At 30.9% G+C, this 22,492-nt stretch overlaps 1 protein-coding gene across 1 annotated transcript; it reads left to right on the plus strand.

Moving 5' to 3' along the window:
* Window positions 1-10,378: 10,378 nt before the first annotated feature.
* Window positions 10,379-13,206, plus strand: LOC109167114 (transcription factor bHLH125). Its single transcript, XM_019316043.1, has 3 exons — window positions 10,379-10,606; window positions 11,316-11,711; window positions 12,885-13,206. The coding sequence occupies exons 1-3, from the start codon at window positions 10,484-10,486 to the stop codon at window positions 12,960-12,962; spliced, it is 597 nt and encodes a 198-aa protein (XP_019171588.1). The 5' UTR covers window positions 10,379-10,483; the 3' UTR covers window positions 12,963-13,206.
* Window positions 13,207-22,492: the final 9,286 nt, after the last annotated feature.

Below are 22,492 nucleotides of genomic sequence, written 5' to 3' on the forward strand. Positions count from 1 at the left end.
TGCTAAGTTGTGCTTCTATAACAATACATTTTTTGTGTGAAGTTATGTTGCTAGCTTTCTGGGCAAAAAGTATCAGGAATTTCTCGAGGATTGATTATTGCAGAGCATTACAGAGGCAGAAACTGACAGATCGAGGCTGCATGATCGAGCTCGAGATGTTGAATATCATCCTAATCGAATTGAAATGAACTGAGGTTACAGTAGTGCTTAATGTTCGGTGGCTAGCCTCGTTGTTATCTTATTATGCTTGCTTATATAGTTTATATATCCATACGTTACATGCCACTCCGCTTTCTAACTTGAATCTTTCAGGCAATCCTGTTATCTGCAGATATCTTATGTAGAATTCACAGGTGCGGGCGAAGAAATGCATCGGTGTGCAGAAATTCGCCTTTGGGTTTCCTTTGACATTACACACAGGTCTGTCTGTAAGCCTAACCAAAACTGAGAATGTCTGTGTTAAGCCTAAGCCTAACACAGTTTCATTTGTGCATTCTTTGGTTTACTGCATCTGCTAAAGTGAGTGAAAACTGCAAATGTCTGTTTGAGAACAGTGGTGGATATGGCAGTCTTGCCACTGTCACTCTCCATGTGATTGGATACTCTTCTACAGAAATTTTTTTACTTGATTCCACATCAGCTACACAAGAGATTGTGAAGTGATACTTCATTTGGGACCAAACATCCACTTAGGAGCTAGCTTTGGTGGTAGAGTTAGGGTTTTAATTGGCTTGAGTACCGTATCATTTGGTGCTCTTGTTGAGAGGCCAGTGCATGGTGGGAAAGGGTTACTTGGAAGAGGGCTACCTGGTTCTTGATAAGGTTTAAAGGTGTTGTATAACAAAGGGTTATGTCTATCTATATGGTTGCGTCTGTTTGTGAATAGGTGTCTATATATATATATATATATATATATATATATATATATGTACTATGTTTCTTCATTAGAAACATAGAATTATAGTAATGTATTGTAATCTTTGAGTATTATATACATTTTCTCATTCCTTGATTCTTCATCTCTGCTTCTGCCTTACTGGGGGTGGTTATTATTCTCACCTACAGACTTTGGATCTTTCAAATTCTACATGGTATCAGAGCCTACTTTATTAGGCTATTTTTCTTCCAATTTTCTGACGTAAAAGAAACCCACAACTGTCTCTTGGATTCCGACGTGTCTATGGTGGTTTACTTCAAGATCTACCACCACAGTCACACTCGGAATCATGTCGCGAGTCGCGACCTTGCCCAAGAAATGCCGGTGTCATCCACGGTTGCATGCGCCTCGCGCTGGCCCGTGGGTTTTCCTATGGTGTATTTTTTCGGCAAAAATTTCCCAGATCGTTGTTTTGCTCTTATTTGGACCTTTTTGTGAAGTTTGAAGGCTTTTTGGGTTTGTTGCCAAACTTCTTTTCAGAGTGTTTTGGTTCCTTATTTGTTTATTTATTTTCGGTATACCATATTTATTCCAGAGGGTTTTCAAGCTTCATGCCTTTTTATTTCCAAAAGTCTTTTGTTATTCATTTTATCCTATAAGGGGTTGTAAACAATTAACAACCACTTGGTGTTCTCGGTGTTCATACTTTATTTTCTTCTTTGGGTGTATTTGTCATTACCCTGGGCTCTACTACATCCCTTTGCTGATCATGCTTTGTTTGCTAAGCTGCTATTGATGAAGATTATTGTTGGCAAGTCCTTGAGTGCTTATGTTGGTGTGAGGTTGTTTGTGTGAAGCTTCTCCCCTTGGTGCCTTCATCCTCATTCCCAAGGGTTGTGCATAGCGTTATCTCTTTGAAGCCATCATATCCAACACTGTTATCCTCTAGCTCCATTTAATCTTCATATGTAATTTAGAGTAAGGTAGAGTGTATGTTTTAATCCAAGCTTGGAACTTCTAGATGTTCCAAGTTGAGGGGAGTGTTGAAAAACAAACGTGGTTATGTCTATTTATATGGTTGTGTCTGTTTGTGAATAGGTAGGTATATATATATATATATATATATATATATATATATATATATATATATATATATATATATATATATATATATACACTATGTTTTTTCATTAGAAACATAGAATTATAGTAATATATTGTAATATTTGAGTATTATATACATTTTTTCATTCCTTGATTCTTCATCTTGGTTCCGCCTTACTGGCGGTGGTTGTTATTCTCCACCCGCCAGGCTTTGGATCTTTCAAATTCAATAAAAGGGAACTGCGAAAAAGTTAGTTCGGAGTGAAAGTTATCTAGAGTGAAGTCGTCCGCTCGTCTGGTGTCGGCCTAGCAAAGGGAGCGACCTAATAAAGGGCTACCTGATGTTTGATAAGGTCCGAAGTGAAATCATCCAAAGCGAAAAATGACTACTTGATGCCGAGAAGAGTCCGGAGTGTAAACTGTTGCGGACGTCGATTTCTCAATGGGTGGGCAATGATACGAATACCGTATAAAAAAAATAAAATTTCGTCAAATGGAGCGACGACGTTCTGGCCAAAGCGCGATAGCATCTACCAGTTTTTATGCATATATTCTTTCAGCAGTCATGGGGAAAAAGAAGCAATCATCTAAAGCTCATATATTCTCTTCATGAACACAACAAGATAGGCAAAGAAGCTGTCATCTCAGTCTTTAGCATGTTAGACTCTTTAGATTTTTGAGTGTGCTTTCTTTTTTTTGGGGTTTTTGAGTGTGTTTCCTTTTTCGGTTGGTTACATGGTGGTCTTAAAACCACAACTAGAAAGAGAATTCTGGTTATTATATTATTAACATCTTAATCAATAAGATTAAAATATTGAGTATCTTTTTCTTATTATTATATTATATGCACCAAAAAAATATATGAAAAGAGTAGAAAGGAAATATGAGATTGGCAACGTGGTAGTGTTAAAACCACAACTAAAAAGGTACTTTTAAAATTTTTAATCTTAAATTATGATGGTTTAAATTTTTTATTTCCAAATATGGATATTTTGAGTTTGGCTGGCACATCATATTGTCCAGATCCCTTTGTCTCTACCACCGCTGTGCAAACTGGGCTACCGCACAGGGTCCCAAATTTTAAAGACCCAATATTTAATTTTTACCTAATTAATTAGAAATGAAAATTAAAAGTTTTCAATTAATTTTAAAAGATTTCATGAGGAGATGATAGAAATGTATATTTATTGTATTTTAACTTGGAGGTTAAAGGTTCAAAATTTACATATGTTAGTTTTAAAAATTATGATTTTGGAGGGTCTCAATTATTTACCAAGGCCACAAAAACTTAAAATCCGGCCTGTCACCCATACTCACTTGTTAGTGGAAGTAATCTAGCTTTTGGAGATAGTACTCAAAAAAAAAAAGAAAAACTAACTTTTAGAGTAAGGCGTGATTTCTTACTCTCAAAAGGTGAAATCTCTCATTTTTTAAGATCTTTATATCTCGATTCAATAGAATTATAGAAGAATAAATCACAATGACTTAACAGTCTTTTAGGTGGGAGGAACTCACCACATCGGGTGAAACTCTCACATTGTGACTAGTAAGGCATGATTTCTTTTGGTTGTAGCTCAGGATTTCCACTGTCGAAACTAATCCCCTCGCTGAATTGTAGACACCTCTATTGGATATGACAGCTGGCCTGGAGATTTAAGGTTGCTCCATATCCAATCCTTAACCAAAATTTTTGATTAAGGATTAATGAGTCCCTTCCACTCAACCACACTTGGCTGGTTAAGGCATGATTTATAAGCACACACAACATAATTACATTATCTTTTATGCACCAATAATAATCTTTTATGCTCAGAGCTGTCTCAATGAGAATGAAAACCAAGTATCCTTTGACAATACACATCATTTCATCCTAGATTACTACATGTCTGATATATCTGTCTGTCAACAACTGAGAAGAATGTGGAGCAGCAGGAGATGATGATGACTAGTTAGCTACATACATACATTGACTAGCTAGCTACATACATACATATGCTGCACACTTTCACAAAGCACCAAACATGAACTTGGATTTTTGCATGGCAGTTGCCTTCAGCTTTTTGTCATCTTCTATTGAGTGAAGAACAGATAATAAAGCTATGGCTAGTATGAACTAGAAGACCAACAACAACAAAAAGTGAAGGCTCAATAAGATATAGCATCTACCCATATCTTGTTCTGGTCCCCCCCACCCTTAGAGCTTGGCTTCACACACATCCAAGAAAAAGATTTTTTTTTTTTTCTGGGTGATAAGGGAAACGTGTAGTCACTATCCGAAGGTGTGTATATATTGAACACAAGGAGCTAAATTAAACTAGCCTAGGATGTTTCCATTGAGATTGGAACTTGGAACCTTGTAGTTACCAAGCCAATAGCTCAACCAACTTGGCTAGGATTGCCTTCAAAGAATGTGTGTGTGCGTGGGGGGGGGGGGGGGGGGGGGGATCAAATGAATATATATTTCCTTATATGAAAACGTGCGAACAAGCATGAGTGCGCACAATCTACTTCCAGACATGTCGGGATGACAGTAGTGGAGACCTTAGAGTATATTGTGTTAGGTGTTAGCTGGGTTGGCCGAGTTCAGCCCCTACTCGATTCGAGATGTGACGATGTGGCTTACCATGGAGGGATGTGGTTAAATGGTTAATGTTCACCTACTTATCACCAATTGGTTTTAAGTAGGATATGACAACTAGATAACTAAAGAACTATCATAATGTCGGGCTGAGCTTGGTGTTCAAAGGTTGCGGTATGTGCTGGGAGGAGAATTGTTGGGTGCTTAAATCATTAAGCGTGTTTGATTTACAGCAGTCACAGAATGGGTGATCCATCAGAATAATGTGTGCACTTACGCTTGTTTGCACGTTCTCACCTAAGCGTTCTCATCTTGTGGTTATATACCAAGTCAACCGTCTGACCAACTTAATTGAATTCTCACAAAGAATTTTTACACTATTCCATGAGATAATGTGTCTAGCTGTGTTTCACTGTGGAAATAGGGGATAAAGTGTGATCCTCAAAGCCCAATCCTCACACCCCAAAGTGGAGAGGTCCGTGAATGTGGAGTCCCTTTCAAGTTATAGATAAAACACAAAGTTACTTTATTCTTATTTCCTTGTTTTTGCTTTTAGTAAATCGTCCCCCGGCCATGTGGGATTTGCTGTTTTGTCCTGCTTGGGGTCCTGCCATAGGAAGGTTTGGTGATTGAATTGAACCTATAATTTTTTATTTTTTATTTTTTAACGTTACTTGTTATAGTATACGTCTATGTTACTTGACTGAAAGGTCGATAGTCTTCTCCTATCGTTATAAGTATACATTATTTTTTACCACAAGAGCATCGATAGGCTTATTTTGAGGTTATTAATTAAACAAGTTCAGATCCACTAAAGTATGAACAGAATAAGCTAAGTCTAATCTTTGAAAAGGGTGCTTACTAGTGCAAGAAAATCGAATTTAATCGTCTTAACGAGTATTAATTAGCCCTAGATTGAGTTAATCAACTTGGATTATTTCACTGCATTCTATTATTTATTATATTTTTAAAAGAAATTCTCTTAACATCTATATATTATTTAACTCGTAAGATTCAATTTCGAGACTTTATTTAAAATAATGATCAAACTCTTTCCACTTGACCATAGCACATCGGCTAATAAATGGCTAATTCACCACATTAAGGCAATACATAAATTTATAAATAGGGTTCTTTGCAAGAGTGAAAATTGGTTAGATCTAAAATGTAGGTAACATGTCTTTACACACACATGGAGGCATACAATAGTCCAAACTTTTTTTCTTCTTTAATTTAGCCTTTAGGCAATCAATGGTTTATTGACAGTTAATTGTGCTTTTTGCATGATTGGATCTAGGCTTGTACTGGCTAGAGGAATGTATAAACCTATCATGCATTAAAATTCCTTTTTTTTTTCCCTTTTTTTATAACCTAGGTATCTCATCATACTAATTCTTGGACTCCATGAATTTGTTTCAAAGTCCATGATAAGGTAAATCAAGTCCTGACAGTCGCAGTGTGGAGTTTCACATAATGTGGTGAACTCTTTGTAGACACTAGACACTGAGCACTACTAGTCCTCCCACTAATAAGTCGCCGAGTCACCACGATTTACCCTTTCACTATCCTGTCAGATCGGGGTGTGGGGGCAAGAGAATTTTGTCTTTTGTTGATAAGGTAAATCAAACATGTCCAGCTTTAGGACTCTATACCAAACTGTGCATTTACGTTTTTTTTTTTTTTTTTTTTTTTTTTTTCTTTTTTTTTCTTTTTTTAATGTTTTAAATACATCTTTTGTTCAGAAACTCACAAAAACTCCCCAAAACATTTCATAATCTTTTTCATAATATATGTATTTTTTAAATATGAAAATCTACACATACGTATTCATATGTTTTATATTTGTAAGTTTTTTTTTTTCATGTACCCTGTTTGGTAAATAGCTGTTAGCTAATAATTGTTAGTTGTTAGTTGATTGGGTTAATTAGAGGGTATAACTAGTTGATAACATTAGCTGATAGTAGGAAGGTGTTTGGTAAATTAGCGGTTAGCTGGTAACTGTTTGATATAATTTCTTTTCTCAAAAGGCTTATTGAAAAGGCTGCTTTGAGCAGCTTTTTGAATTTTAGCATTTTAGAATTGATTTTTTTAACCAAATCAAACAATTAATAATAATTAAATAAACCAAAATTGATTTATAGGGTAATGTTTTACCAAACAGGGCCGTAGCCTTAATGACTTGTGAAAAGCAATGGAGAAGAGGACAATGAAACGTGTGTTGTTGCTTGCATTTTTGGTAATTATTAATCCTACAACTAATCATGTTATCGCTGGTTTTTGACTAAATAATTGAAATAAATGTGTTTTCAAAAAAATTGAAATATTTTTTTTTTAATTTAAATTTGTCTTCTATTGAATATTTTAGGATTTCATGTACCCAAAAACATGTGGATAAGCAAGCCAAGCCACTCGCACTTAGAAAAGTGAAAGGAGACAATGAAGAAATGGTGTGATGCAATATAGGCACATCATCAAAGATGACGTGACATAGCTTAGAGGTATGGCATATATATATATATATATATATATATATATATATATATATAAATAAGGGATCATGTGCGAAGCTTCTCCCAACTCAAACATGCAAATTAATCACAGCCTTTGATCTTGTCAAAATCAACAATCCAGAATGAAGAACAATTAAGAAAAAAATGCGGTGACATTATGGTTCTTTTTGCGTAAGGTCACAATTTAATGTGCGTAAGTTTAGAGCGTTAGGTGTCTAAGTTTAAAGTTTAAGGTGATTGAGTCTAGCTAAAATTTAAGATACATAAATTTATAACTTAAGGTGTGTAGGTTTAAAACTTAAAGTGCATCACTTTTTAATTTAAGGTGTATCATCATAGAGATGTAAATCAATCTAAATTATCAATAATTAACCGGCAAAGGAATTACTTTTATTTTTAATTACACGATTATAATGATATATTATTTAATTCATGAATTTTAAAAATCGACAAGTTGGGGTCCATTTCTAGGAAAATTGAATGTGATTAGAAAATATATAAACAATTAAAGTTTTTTTTTTTTAGACGCAATATAGGCAACGTAAGTGGATTCCAGAGGAGTGACGTCAAATATATTACTCGTAAATAATAAATGGAATAAATTTTAAAAATTGCAGGCAGGTATATGAATATGTGTTTTCACACACACATTTTTTTTTTTAACACGACAGCTGTCAGAACAAAATTGTTATTTTTGGTACAATCTCAGTTAGTCTGATAATTGGATTGATATAACTACACAATTTTAAGTTTACTTTTAATTAGAGTTGTCTATTATTATTATTATTATTATTATTATTATTATTATTATTATTATTTTTGAATCAGTTAATTAGAACAAGAACAACTGAAACAATTTAGGATGGTTCAACTAGATATAGACAATCTTGACTGGCCCAACTAAGACTACAAAGTGAATTTTATTTAAAATACACATTTGGGTAGCGACTGTGACATCTCATAAATAAAAAATTGTTGCTCACTATTATTAGAAAACATCAGTGTTGCAAAAATCGTTCTAGGAGCCCCTAGACCGTGCCGATTTCCCCCCTAGGCGCCCGCCTAGGCGTCTGCCTAGCGCCTAATTCGGCCGACTTGGCCGCCTAGGCACCCGCCTAGCGTCTAACTTAGCCGAGTTAACTCGTCCATTTCGGTCGAGTTAACTCGATCAGCTCGGCCTTGCTAATTATTTACATTATATATATATATATATGTGTGTGTGTGTGTGTGTGTGTGTGTGTACACACACACACACACACACACACACACACACACACACACACACACACACACACACATATATATATATATATATATATATATATATATATATATATATATATATATATATATATATATATATATATATATATATATAATATGACATATATACACTTAGCTTGTAGACTAGTTTGATACTTTGAATATTTGGATGATTGAGGTATTTGAGTATTTTTAATTTTTAATATTGTTTTGATGTTATGACTTGTGAATTATCATTATTTCATTTATTTGGATGTATTATTTGATTGAATGTTGAAAACAGCCTCATTAAAATTGTCAAACTGCAAGTCTGCTACTGTTTTTTTGACGCCCGCTTAGCGTCGCTTAGGAGTTAGGCCCTGCCCGGACGCCCGACTAGCGCCTAGCGCCTACTGCAACCATGGAAAACATAGTTACAAATGTTTAAAGTGGATAAATTCCTTGTGTGCACCAGCATTTGACCTTATCTGCTGAGCTATTGTCATCGTGATTTATATTATTTCAAATACTCTATCGGGTCAGGATGTGAGGGAACCTCGGAATCGGGGATTAGAGAAGAATGAAACATAGCACAAGTGTACCACGTGATTTGCCTTGGACGAGTGTCTTTCAATTCTTGTCGATTGCACTATCATAAATTAACGTTTTATGTCTTTCAATCTTAAAAGCTTTAACTTTGTTTAATATATTACCATTAACACCACTTTTAATGATTTTTTTTTAAACAATGATCGATATTTTTATTTTAATTGTACCAATCTTAACTTTTTCAAATTAATTAAAACTCAATCCAAAATTTATGTTTTCATAGGAAGAAGTTTGCCGTTTGTTTAGAAGATCGAGTCCAATATTTTATTATTTTATTGTTATATTATCGAGACATAGCGTTGTTCGTTGTTATGCAAGTAAAATTAAAAAGTGTTGAATTGGATTAATAGTTAATTGATGAAAAATAAAAATGTGAATACATGAGTAGTAGGTAGGGAAGATAAAAATGGAGGGTGGTTATCTATGTGAACTATTATATGTATATGTTGTATTTGGTATCTTTAAATGTTAACCACAATATCAAAAGTTATATATATATATATATATATATGTATGTATGTATGTATGTATGTACAGTATCACATTTCAAATGTAAAAATTAAAGCAACGTGACATTGAACTTGGTCAACTCAAGTCTCCGTCCAACAATTCTAATAATTTAGTGATACTATGTTGTCATAATTATATTCTACAATATATATATATATATATATATATATATATATATATATATATATATATATATATATATATATATCTTCAATTAAAATTCAATTAGATTTTAATTAAATATGCCAAGGATCTCGTGATCTAGTGGGCTCCAAGTTATTCTCTCATATGGGAGGTCGTGGATTCGAGTCTCAAAAAGGTTCTAACTAGATATACACATAATTCCAGAAATCTCTTGTGTGGGCTGATCTATTTTTTTTTTTTTTAAAAAGTGATAATTTAATTTTTGAAAAAAAATTAAAAATAATTACCATATAATTAATTCTAAATTTAATGAATTATAATTTTATCCTAAATTAGTGATGATAAAATCACACTTTTTACAGCAATAGATGTTCTCACATGAATATATATATATATATATATATATATATATATATATATATATATATATATATATATATATATATATTCTGTTGAGATTTTCCAAGGAAATCATATACTTTTTTTTTGTGTCATTTTCGTGAAAATGTGTTTGGATTCATGGTCATAATTCCCCAGCCGATTTTAGTACAGTGCACAAGTATAGCTTTCCCATATCACTGATATCAGGTTAGAATCATTAAAAAAAAATGGTCAAAAATAGTCACCAGTGGGCCCCCACCAAAACCCTACCATTCTCTCAAATCCAAACCCTTTTTCCACAACATTACAACTGATGCAATCATTTCATTTCATCTATTATTTTATTCTGATTCCACCTTTTTTTTTTCTATTTTTTAATAATTAAACATTTATAAAAAGCTCCCCATAGGGGGGTAGTTTCACTCTAGTTTAATTTGAACATTTCCTCTTTTCTTCTCTAGCCAGTTTGTGTGGAAGATTATTTCTCCTTCTTCTTCTTCTTCTTCAATTCTTTAAAGAGTATAAAATATGGATGAGCAGAACAGAAACCCTAGCAGAGCTGACAGAAAGACAGTTGAGAGGAACAGAAGAAATCAAATGAAAGCCCTCTACTCAACCCTCAACTCTCTTGTCCCTCATCAGCAATCCACTGTTAGTTTCTTTCTTTCTCCATTCCCTCGATCTGTCTGCGTTTACTTCAATTCTTCAGTTTTCGTACTTTTGGGTCATTTCCTGACCATTCTCGGTTTTCTGTTTTCGAATCAGAGAAATGTACATGTAAATATATGTATTCCCTATTTTCTTTGATTGGTATATCCACTACAATAGTACATTCATCTCCTTCCCAGTTTTTTTCGAATGACGAGAAAAATTCATAGTCATTACTCAAAGGTATGTAATGGCTGAAGTGCTAAACCCCACCTTCACCTTGTGGCCTTAATCGACAAAGGACAACAAGGAGGTAAACTAGCCTAAGTTACTCACCAGCTCGAAAAACTAATCTTGTAGTTATCAAGTCAGCTGAAAATTATGTAATTTCCGACCACCTGAAGGTGATCTTAAATCAAGTCAAAAGCCTTATTCCGATCACTTTTGGTATTCTGAAAAACCTTTGCTATTTCCGACCACCTTTGCTTTCAACTTGATTTAAGATCACTTTCAGGTGGTCGGAAATTTCATAATTTTCAGTCGTGAATGACCAATTTGGCTGCAAGCTGGACTCGTTTCTCTTGGTTAATGCAGTTATTGCGTTTACTTCAATTCTCTAATTTTGACTGTGGGTCATTTTCGAAATACATCGTTTCTCGAAAAAAAATAGAGAAATTTTCCGATTAGTAAACGGGGAATTTAATGTTTGTAGGAGATGTTGTCATTGCCGGATCAGCTGGATGAAGCGGTGAGTTACATAAAGAAGTTGCAGATAAAGTTGGAGAGGATGAAGGAGAAGAAGGAAAGCTTGAGAGGAGGGTGCAGCAGCCATGATCATCAAAGCTCGAGCATAGCAGCTTCAAGGTCTAGCAATGGCGGTGGCGGGATGGCGGCGGCGGTGGGGGGATTGAAACTGCCACATGTCGACATCCACCACGTTGATTCAGCTGTGGAGGTGGTTCTGATTACCGGCGGCGGCGGCGTGGATTGTTCCCAGTCCTCCATGTTTAATGATGTCCTTCGAATGCTCCACGAGGAAGGCGCCGACATCATCAGTGCCAGCTTCTCATCTCTCGACAACATGGTTTTTCACACCATACATTCTCAGGTAACGTAACCCATTTTCCGCGTTTAAATCTACGTGTTTTGTTCCAAATAAAAGTATAAACTAATTTTTAAATTTTTAGATTGTTATACCCAGATATTATACCATGGACCTTGACCATTGATATAAAATTTATTTTTAATATATTGAATGTTCATTTTTTTGTGTACTGAATTACCAAATAAAGAACACTCAATACACAAAAAATGAAGATTTAATATATTAAAAATGAACATTTATTTATAGCCGATAGTATAATCTGCTGCAAGCATCTATGACCATTCAATTTGAGTCGGGCTTTAATAGTGTGTTTTGTCTTAACTAAATTACTAAATTGATGTCAAGCACCTTATGCACCTCTGTGGCTCTCTTTGAGGGAATATCATAAGATCAAATCCCGGTGGTGGGGTGTTGATATATATTAAACTATATAGAGTTCTACTAATGTATTCCTAAATTTTACTCGGCTCTCCCTTTACTCCATGATGTGGCAAACAAGGATAGGATTTTTTTTCATCATGTCGGTCTAATGAAAAGTGTCTACATCAAAGATTTGTGAGAAGGAGTAAGAAGTGGGAGTACATGTAGTATTTTCCAATTAAATATGTGTGTGTTATGCTCAATCACTTGAATTCTTCACATTTCCTCTCTTTTGAACCCGAAATTCTCTATTCTCTCTTTTAAACCCGAAAAAATGTGCAAGTAAACACATTTTTAAACTAATTAAAAGTCTAATAAACTGATAGTTGGACTACACATGTTGTCCGGCGCGGCCATAACCTACCTTTTCGGTTTGGGCCGGGTTTGGCTTTGATAATTTGTTCTATATCCCATACAATGTAAACTAGCTAATAGTTAAATTACACATTTACTATTTATACATATTATGCTCAACGACTTCAATTCTATGTTTTCAAGTTGAAGAAACCAGCCTGCTAATAAATGTGTTTCTTGTAATATTTCTATACGGAAGGTCTCAAGTTTGAGTCTCATCCTAATTAGAGTTAACAGAATTGTTGAACAGATATTATTGATAAGTATAAAGTGTACTATAAAAAATGTGTTTCTTGTTTTTATTTCTCCTGTGAGTAAACACACCCGTTATTCTTTTTTGTTTTTATTTTTTGTGGGGATAAATTGAAAACGTGATTTTCTTGATTGTTTAATTTCATGTAGATTGAAAAGTCTGGATGTGCATATAAAGCTCAAAGGATCTCAGAGAGACTTCATAGCTTTGTGAATGGTGCAAGCTAGCTAGCTATATCTACATATATAGCTAAGTAATAAATATAATAACTAGTTTTGGGTAATTCATTTTGTGCTTACATTACATATATATTGTTGAAATATCATTGTACTGTGGTTTATATATATATATATATATATATGTTGTTCAAGTGCATGTGTTTGTGTGTGTTCATGTGAATTTCACTTCACTTCTGTACATATAATTTGTCTGAATTGATTTGATTGTTTTTTGTTTTGTAGCTTTAATTTGGTGGTTCATGCATGCATGCACATAGAAATTGTACTCATCTTGAATACATTGCATGCAACGTCTTCATAGACTAATCTAACCTAGTCAAACATATCATTATCTATGCATATATCTAGAATAATTAAGGCGTTCTGTCAGAACTTGTAGAATAATCTCGTCCATTATCTATGCATCTAGAATAATTAATCATGTGAATAAAATAACAATTAAAATATTATTATAACTATTTTCCTATGATGTTTGCTAGAAATTAATTTTTTGTCGGCTCCAAATTCAACTCCTCGTTAGAGTTACTTAATGCCTTCTTGGTTTGAGTCAATTGGCAACCTAAGCTAATTTACCTCATTATAGTTCTTTGCCGGAGCGTTACGTTGTGCAACCGTGTGCACCATGCAAAGTGCACGTACACAGATATGGATCCATAATTTCTATATTATAGATCCATAATTTCTAATTACTGTAGATTCATAATTTCTAAACTGTATAGTTATCAAATTATGAACATATAGTTCAGTGATTTGTGAATACAGAGTTCAACAATTGGGAATATGAATACTGAAAATTATGAATATAGAGTTATGTAATTGTGAATATAGGCCGTGTTTGGTAAAAAATTGGCCTATAGGCCAATTTTGGCTTATTTGACCACTATTAATTGTTTGATTTAGTTAAAATATCAATAGAAATGTTTGGTTAATTAGCTTTTTGCAACTCCAAAAGGCTAAAATTCAAAAAGCTACTCCAAGCAACTTTTTCAATTAGCTTTTTGAGAAAAGAAATTATACCAAACAGCTATCAGCTAACAGCTAATTTACCAAACACTTTTCTACAATTATCTAATGTTATCAACTATTTATACCCTTTAATTAACACAATCAGCTAACAGCAAACAGCTATCAGCTAACAGCCATTTTACCAAACAGGGCCATAGAGTTCAATAATTATGAATCTATAGTATAGAAATTATGAATCTATAATATAGAAATTATGGATCCAATTCTATGTGCGTGTATGGTGCACACGGTTGCACAACATAATTTGCCTCCTTTGCCGTTGGGTCGTCACAAAGTGGGCTTCACCCAGAACACATATTTAGGCAACCGTTGAAGACTTTTCCTTAAATCAAAGTAATTTAAATTTGGGATAAGGGTCAAATAAGCCCTTAAACTATATTCATTTGTGCAATTAGGCCCTTCAACTCCAAAAAGCTCCAATTAGAACCTCAAACTTATCAAAAAAGTGCAATTAGCATTATTTGCAGGTTACTTTCAAGTTAAAAGGTCAACTCTTGATGATTGGATTTTTCAAGCTGATTTGGCGAGCTGACGTGACTTTCACTTTTTTTAAAAAATAATATATTATATTAAATTTAATTTTATTTCCAAAAAATATATATTAAATTTAATTTTAAATTTTTAATTAATAATAATAATAAATTAAAAAGAAAAATCAGAAGGAACCCAACCATGGATCGGAATTGAAATTAACAGATTAGTTTGAAGTTTCTGCATCTTAGGATTCGATCCAATTTGGTTTCTATACTTCATTTACAGCATTTGAATTGAGCAAACAGACACCGCGTAGTACGACCAAGAACTTACTTTGATGTATTGAAATCCGACAAAATTTCAATTGGTTTAAAGCTATTATAATATTACCAGCGGAGATCGGACATGGCTTTTTCGAGCTCTGTTCTGGATGGCAGAGGCCCAAAGATGGAGTCCAAGGGACGAGACTACCCAGCATCAGGGGATGTAATAGATATGGAGGGTATGGACTGAAAGTTGGCGATGGTGCGTGACGGCAGCGGCGGCGACAACGGTGCTGTGATGATGTCAGTAGGGTGGCTGTGGCCTCCGACTGTTTGGGCTAGCATAACTTTTTGTTTTTTAATTTTTAATATACGATTATTAATATTTATTAAAAATTAAATTTAATATAATATATTATTTTTAAAAAAAATGTGAAAGCCACCTCAGCTCGCCAAATCAGCTTGAAAAATTCAATCATCAAGAGTTGACCTTTTAACTTGAAAGTAACCTGCAAATAATGCTAATTGCACTTTTTTGGTAAGTTTGAGGTTCTAATTGGAGCTTTTTGGAGTAGATGGGCCTAATTACACAAATGAGTATAGTTTAAGGGCTTATTTGACCCTTATCCCTTTAAATTTTAATTAATAAAAATTTAATGGAATTATTGCATATTTGAAATTTAAAAAAAAATAAATAAAATTGATACATGAAAAAGTAAAAATGATAACATAAATCTTATATTCATAGAAGTAGAGTAATATAAACTTGCAAGATAAATTGAAGATAGATATGGAATCCAATTTTAAGTTTTGCAACAAAATATATTAGCATTTATCATTAGACAAAGATAATTGTATATAGGTAAAATGCTAGAAACTTAGAAATCCATATTAATCGCTATCAGATATGTCATTATTTTATTAGAATTTTTTAATATCCCTCCTAATCATTTTATGTCTCGATTCAATTAATGAAACTTGACTCAATTTATTTACCTTTTTTTTAGTAATATTTAGTAAAATTTAGTATATAAAATTTATAGAAACATCATCCAAAATTGGTCATCAAGCTGTTAACTTTGTAACATACAATGTTACAAAGAGCGAACTACATACGAAAAAGCTTCCATTTCTTAATCAATGCCATGTCATATAATAAATACTAGTATTTTCGCCCGTGCGATGCACGGGATGGATTTGTTATAATATATTAAAAATATTTGGATTGATATATAATTATTTAAATTAGAACATCAAATATTATACAGTGCAATTGAAGATATGTTTTGGATTATTTATGTGTTTTGATGTTATCATTGTTTGAATTTGAGCAAATAATTGTTCCAATTAATAGTTAATGTGTAGATGTACGCATGTGATGCTGTAACTTTGGAGATTTTATTTATCATTGTTTAGTATTTTTTTTATAAATTAGGCAAATATGTTCGTATATATATATATATATATATATATATATATATATATATATATATATATATATATATATATATATATATATATATATATTTGTCTAGATATATAGCAATTTTGTCATTTAAAAAAAAACATAATATCAACGATTATATTTACACATTATTGAAATCTGTTTGTAGATGACATTGGTTGTAGCAACGCAATACTGTCCATCATCGTATAGAGCTAACACCTTCAGTCCATCAGGATAGGTGACTCGGGTGAAAATATATAATGGTAGAGTATTAGTCAATTAGCGATCCTTTTATATTTTAAGTCAATTAGTAATATCAAATTCATTTTCAGCAAATTATTCTTTTATATTTTTAGTCAATTAGTCAATTAGAATATCATATGCAGTGATATTTTTACTTAATTTTTGTTCAATTTTTAATTGATGATGTATAATATTATTATTGAAATATTTACATTCTATTTTTAATTTATCTTTAATATTGTTTAAAATATGCATTTACTATTTATGATGTAGAAATATTATTGAAATATTTCTGTCAAATTTTAGTTTCCGTTTCATTTTTAATTAAAATGCAATGATCAAATTATTATTTTTTTTCATATTAATCAATTATGGATCATTTTTTATTTGCATTCAACTATTAGTATTCATTTCTTTTTATATTTTCAGTCAATTTGTAATTCCATATTCATTTTCAGCCCATTATTCTTTTTATTTTATTTTATTTTCATTCAATTAGTCAATTAGAATATCAGATGCAGTGATATTTTTACCTAATTTTCGTTCCATTTTTAATTGATGATGTAGAATATTATTATTGAAATATTCCAGTTTCATTTTTAATTTTTGTTTCATTTTTAATTTACCTTTACTATTGTTTAAAATATGCATTTACTATTGAAGATGTAGAATATTATTATGTAAATATTTCCTTTTTATTTTTAATTTACTTTTATTTGATGATGTAGAATATTATTATTAAAATATTTTCGTTCTATTTTTAATTTCCATTTTATTGTTTAAAATTGTGAAAGATTTATGACATAATTGTGATTTGATGTATTATACTGTATAATATTATTGTGAAAAATTTAAATGCAATGATCTGACCATTTCCTTTATCATTTTAGTCAATTATGGATCATTTTTATTTTCAGTCAATTATTAATATTCATTTCCTTTTCCAATTAACCTAACTTCAATTCCTTTTTTTCATTTTTAATTTTCAATAAATTATTAATATTCATTTCTTTTTTCAATTTACCTAATTTCCATTCCATTTTTAATTGATGATGTAGAATATTATTGTGAAATATTTATGTTCCTTTTTTCATTCTTTTTTTAATTTACCTTTACTATTTACTATTGTTTGGACAAGAAATCAAATAAATAGGATTTTGTTTTTAATTATAGTATAGATTTGACCGTGAGGTTGTAACATATATATATATATATATATATATATATATATATATATATATATATATATATATATATATATATATATATATATATATATATATATATATATATATATATATATATATATATATATATATATATATATATATATATATATATATGATGAATTGGTTATATTATAAATTGTTTAAATTTGTTATATAGGGTATTATGTTATGTGAGGGCATTGAATATGGAAACAATATTATCAAAATTTTAGTTGATTTCTACTTTATATTTGCTTACAAAAATAAGTTGTATTAAATTAGTTGGTGATAAACATCCAAAAATTCTACACGGTAATACCATACATAATATTACCAATTATGCTATTATGTTATTATCTAATTAATTAATGTCTTTTATACACAATATTATAAATACGTAAAAAAAATACGAAGAATTTGCAAACAATAATGTTCCCAAAAATATTATTATATTATAGAATATAACTAATATATCTGGAAGTAAAATTTGAGCTTTAAGATCATATAGAGCACTCTTTGATCCTAAATCAATAAATAATTAGTTATATTCACATTTAGCAGTACCAATGTCATTACTAATACTTTATATATATCTGCAGTATTGAACCTTTAATGTGAGATAAGAAATAATTAGTTAAATGATGCCTTTATTTGGATGCACTAAGACTATTACAATGCTCCATCACTTTGCACAACTTTGACTTTATTTTATACTTTAAATTATACTTTGCTTATCCTTTAGATTTTAATGTATTATTTTAAGCTAATTTATTTATTAACATTAAAAAAATACATTTTAAAGTGTGACAATTTATACTAATAAATCATTTTAAAAAGTGGCAAAAGATGATTTTCTAATTTGATGCCACTGCATCAATTTAAAAAAAAATTATTGTTATTGTTTACCTCAATGATCTCATAAATATCCATAATTTTTATTATAGGGGTCTAATCAACACATAAACTGAAAAAAAAAATGACAATCATAAACAAAATATGTACAAAAATAAATGATAAAAACATTATGATAATGATTAAGACATAATAAATTTACCTTTCCAAAAAATCACAAAACTCTGAAAATCCTTATTGAAAAGGAGCTGTGTATCAAAAGTTACATATCTTGACATAACTGGCTAATCAAAAAGAACATTCATTACTTGTCCTTATTCAAACACTTTCAAATATAAAGAAAAATTAAAATACTTGTGTTTAGAGTAACTCTTCGTATCATTTTTAACTCTACACAATTGCATAAGAACAACCATAGGATTTGCAAGGCCAAAATTTAAAAAAAAAAAAAAAAAAAAAAAAAAAAAAAAAGGTTTCAACTCTTGGCCTTGGTATATGTTGATCCCACACTGTAGCTTTCAATTGATTCTCCCTATAAACAAATAAACTACGGAGTTCTTAATAAAAAATACATATACAAAATACAATAAAAATAACAAAATTAGATAATTTACTTTGTATCCACGTACAATTAGAAAATCAATAAGTTAAGAAAGCTTCCCTGCAATGATCTTATCCAATGGGGAGTATATCTCAACTACCCTACCAATAACGTCAAACATGTTCATAAAAAAAAAAAAAAGAATTCAGATGTAGATTAAAATTGTAAATGAAACTTACCAACAAATTGTTTATCATCTACAGACTTCAAAGATGAAAATGATTTCAATAAATAAATTTGTCTAGAAAAGTTGTCATTTTTTTATATTCTTTAACCAAAGTACCATAGTGGAATTACAACATAAAATAATGAGTGCATTTTTTGAAAATATAGAAATTACTTATCACCATAAAATTTTTAATGGCATAAACTTTTCATTGTTTGAAAAGCTTACAGTACTTACCAACATGTTCCCTTATATGAGCATGAAGTTTCCTACAATGAAGTAAAAAGAAAAGTGTTATTTTGCAATTTATTTTTGCAGTATAGGAAGCAGCTTTATAATGCATCTTTTTCCCAATTTTATATACAACACGAGTTCTAGAAAAAAACAAAATCGAAAAAAATACCATTTGATCGGGAAATATGCACTCTCTAGATTTTATGGAATCACTCCCCTTTATCTATGGGACTTCATATAGGTGCACACCAATCACCATCTAATAGCTTTGAAAGTCTTCAATGGAGAAATATCCTAGGCAAGAATAAACATTGGAGTCGTATAAAAAAAGTAAAATTGAAAAAAAAAAAAAAACCTCTTGATCGTGAAGCATGCACTCTCTAGATTTTATGGATTCACTCTCCTTTCTCTATGGGACTTCATATAGGTGCGCACCAATTGCAGTCTAATAGCTCTGCAAGTCTTCAATGGAGAAATATCCTGGGCAAGAATAAACATTGGAGCCGTAACAGTTGTATGTTAGTATACATATCTATATCTCTATATATACTTACTCAATATAAAAGAATGAATAAATAAATATAAGGAAAAATATTACCAATTAATAGATTTACCAATTAGGTTAATACGTGAATATGGAAACAATATTATCAATTAATAGATTTTAATTAATTTCTATTTTACATTTAGTTACCAAATAAGTTTTACTACAAAAGTTTGGGCGGAAAAATGAAATAGGAGGATTTTACTTTTATATATATATAGATTACGTAATAATTTTAGTAAGAAATAGGAAGTACCAAGTAATTAATAACTATAAAAATAACTATAATTTTTTAATGCAATTTATTTGAAAACACACAACAACAACGTTTGAATTATTTAGTATTTGTTTACAAGTTAGTGATGTCAGTTAATTTATGTGCACTCAATGAATATAAATTACACAATGAAAAAAATTTAAAAGGTGAAAAAAAAATCTTTTTATATCCCTTGCAAAACATACTATAGAACTTTGTATTAAACTCTAATCCACCCAAAAGATTATTGAAGAACGCGTCCTTTACAGTGTCTTTTGGTTGGAGAGAATTTGTATTCTATTTCTATTTAATTCCACCTAATTTTAAAGGTCATTAAATACCTTAGTTTGGTTAGAAGGAATTTCAATTCCACAAAATTGTAATTCTCTCATTTTCATTGAATTAGAATCCTATGTTCCCTTTGGAATTTTAATTCCGTGAATTTTATGAAGAAAAAAAAAAAGAAGATAATCTTGAAACAAAATTACTTCTCTTTTTATTTTTTTTAACCTAAAATTGATGCTTGACCTTTCCTTGTAGATGATAGTCGTGTATTTTCTTCGACTACTGTCAACAGAACGTCATTCTTGAGCAATAATTATTCTAGGTCAACCTTAATCAAGTATGTTTTCTCAAAACACTCAAGTATTTAAATTGATGTGTATATATCGTGGGTGATGTGTTTGTTGTTTATAATAACAAATGAATCTATGCAATAGTGAATGACGTTAGTTGAGTGTTAATTTGTTAATTTTAATTATAATAGCGAATGAACCTATACAATAGCTAATAAAAATTTGCATTGTTTATAATTTTATGTATAACAACTATAATTTGCATTATGAATGTCGTCGATTTTATAATTGCATTCTTTATTTTCGTGCATGTTCCTTTGAATGATTTATAATAATAATAATAATGATATAATAAAAAATAATAATAACAATAACAATAACAATGGACATTTTGAATTTTGTATTACTTATTCCCTTACAAATTCTATGTATACCGAACATAGGAATTGAAATTCCCAGTAATTTTATTTTCGTAAACCAAATACAGGAATTTAAACTCATACTTTATGCCTACATTATTCTTTTCCCATGGAATTGCAATTCATTTCCCACTTAATTTCCTTCCCTTCAACTAAACGCCCTATTAATAGTTGACTACATTAAACAAGTGATATCATAATAATCAATAATCATTATTATTATTGAGTTGGACTGTTTAAATTTCTACACAAGTTTTAATTTTGTTTGTCAGGACTATTCTTATGTTGGTCTTATTGTTCAGTAGTGTCGTATACTTGCTAGAGGTATTGGGAACGGTGTTGTTCGTCATGTTAAGATGTCAGCAAATCATGTAGCTCATGTGCTTGCACGGGCGACTGGTTCTTCTTCTATCCTTGAAGTTTGGGATGTTTTCCCGCCCAGTTGTATTTATGCTTTCTTTGATGAGTTAATATAAGCTTGTTATTTGATTTTCCAAAAAAAAAAAAAAAGCATTAATTTGAGAAAATCAAATGCACCAATTAAAGTAATTTAATCTAAAATCAGGGAAATTATTGTGTGAACCATAGTCCATACAGTGCTACATGGAGCATAACAAACAAATACATTTTTAATATAGTAAAAGTACATTATTTATGTACTAAATGTATATTATATAAAATCATATACTTTTAGTACTCAAATAATGTACTTTTCTTGAATACAATTTACATTTTTAATATACTTGTTTGTTTTAGCACTTTTGAAAAGCTCACAGAGATCCAACACAACCGAAAAGTTTGTAGATTCACCAGAAAATGTAGTGTAAAAAGAGGAAATAATACACAGAAGAACACTAGTTTTACCTTCTTTCATACTCTTTCATTTTAGTAGCACATTATTTCCTCTTTTTACACTACATTTTTCGGTGAATCCACCAACTTTCCGAGTGTTTTGGACCTCCGATCCGTGGGCCTCCCAAAAGTCCTAAAACTAACAATACTAAAAGTACATATTTGTATACTGTATATACATTATTTGATAATATGCTCTGTATGGACCATGATCCACACATTAATGATTGATATAACCATGAAGATCATAGTAGCAAACATTATTACATGTACCATGGTCCATACAGTTTTGTGGACCATAAATAAAAGTGTAATTCTACATGTACTCTCAAATCATACTCCCATTTTGCACTCCTTA

Source organism: Ipomoea nil, unplaced genomic scaffold (assembly GCF_001879475.1).
Source record: "Ipomoea nil cultivar Tokyo-kokei standard unplaced genomic scaffold, Asagao_1.1 scaffold0317, whole genome shotgun sequence".
Classification (NCBI taxonomy): domain Eukaryota; kingdom Viridiplantae; phylum Streptophyta; class Magnoliopsida; order Solanales; family Convolvulaceae; genus Ipomoea; species Ipomoea nil.

Coding starts and splice junctions, on each gene's coding strand:
- LOC109167114 (XM_019316043.1), top strand. CDS start 10,484: ATGGATGAGCAGAACAGAAACCCTAGCAGAGCTGACAGAAAGACAGTT. Junction 10,607..11,315: donor TCCCTCATCAGCAATCCACT/GTTAGTTTCTTT, acceptor TAATGTTTGTAG/GAGATGTTGTCATTGCCGGA. Junction 11,712..12,884: donor TTCACACCATACATTCTCAG/GTAACGTAACCC, acceptor AATTTCATGTAG/ATTGAAAAGTCTGGATGTGC.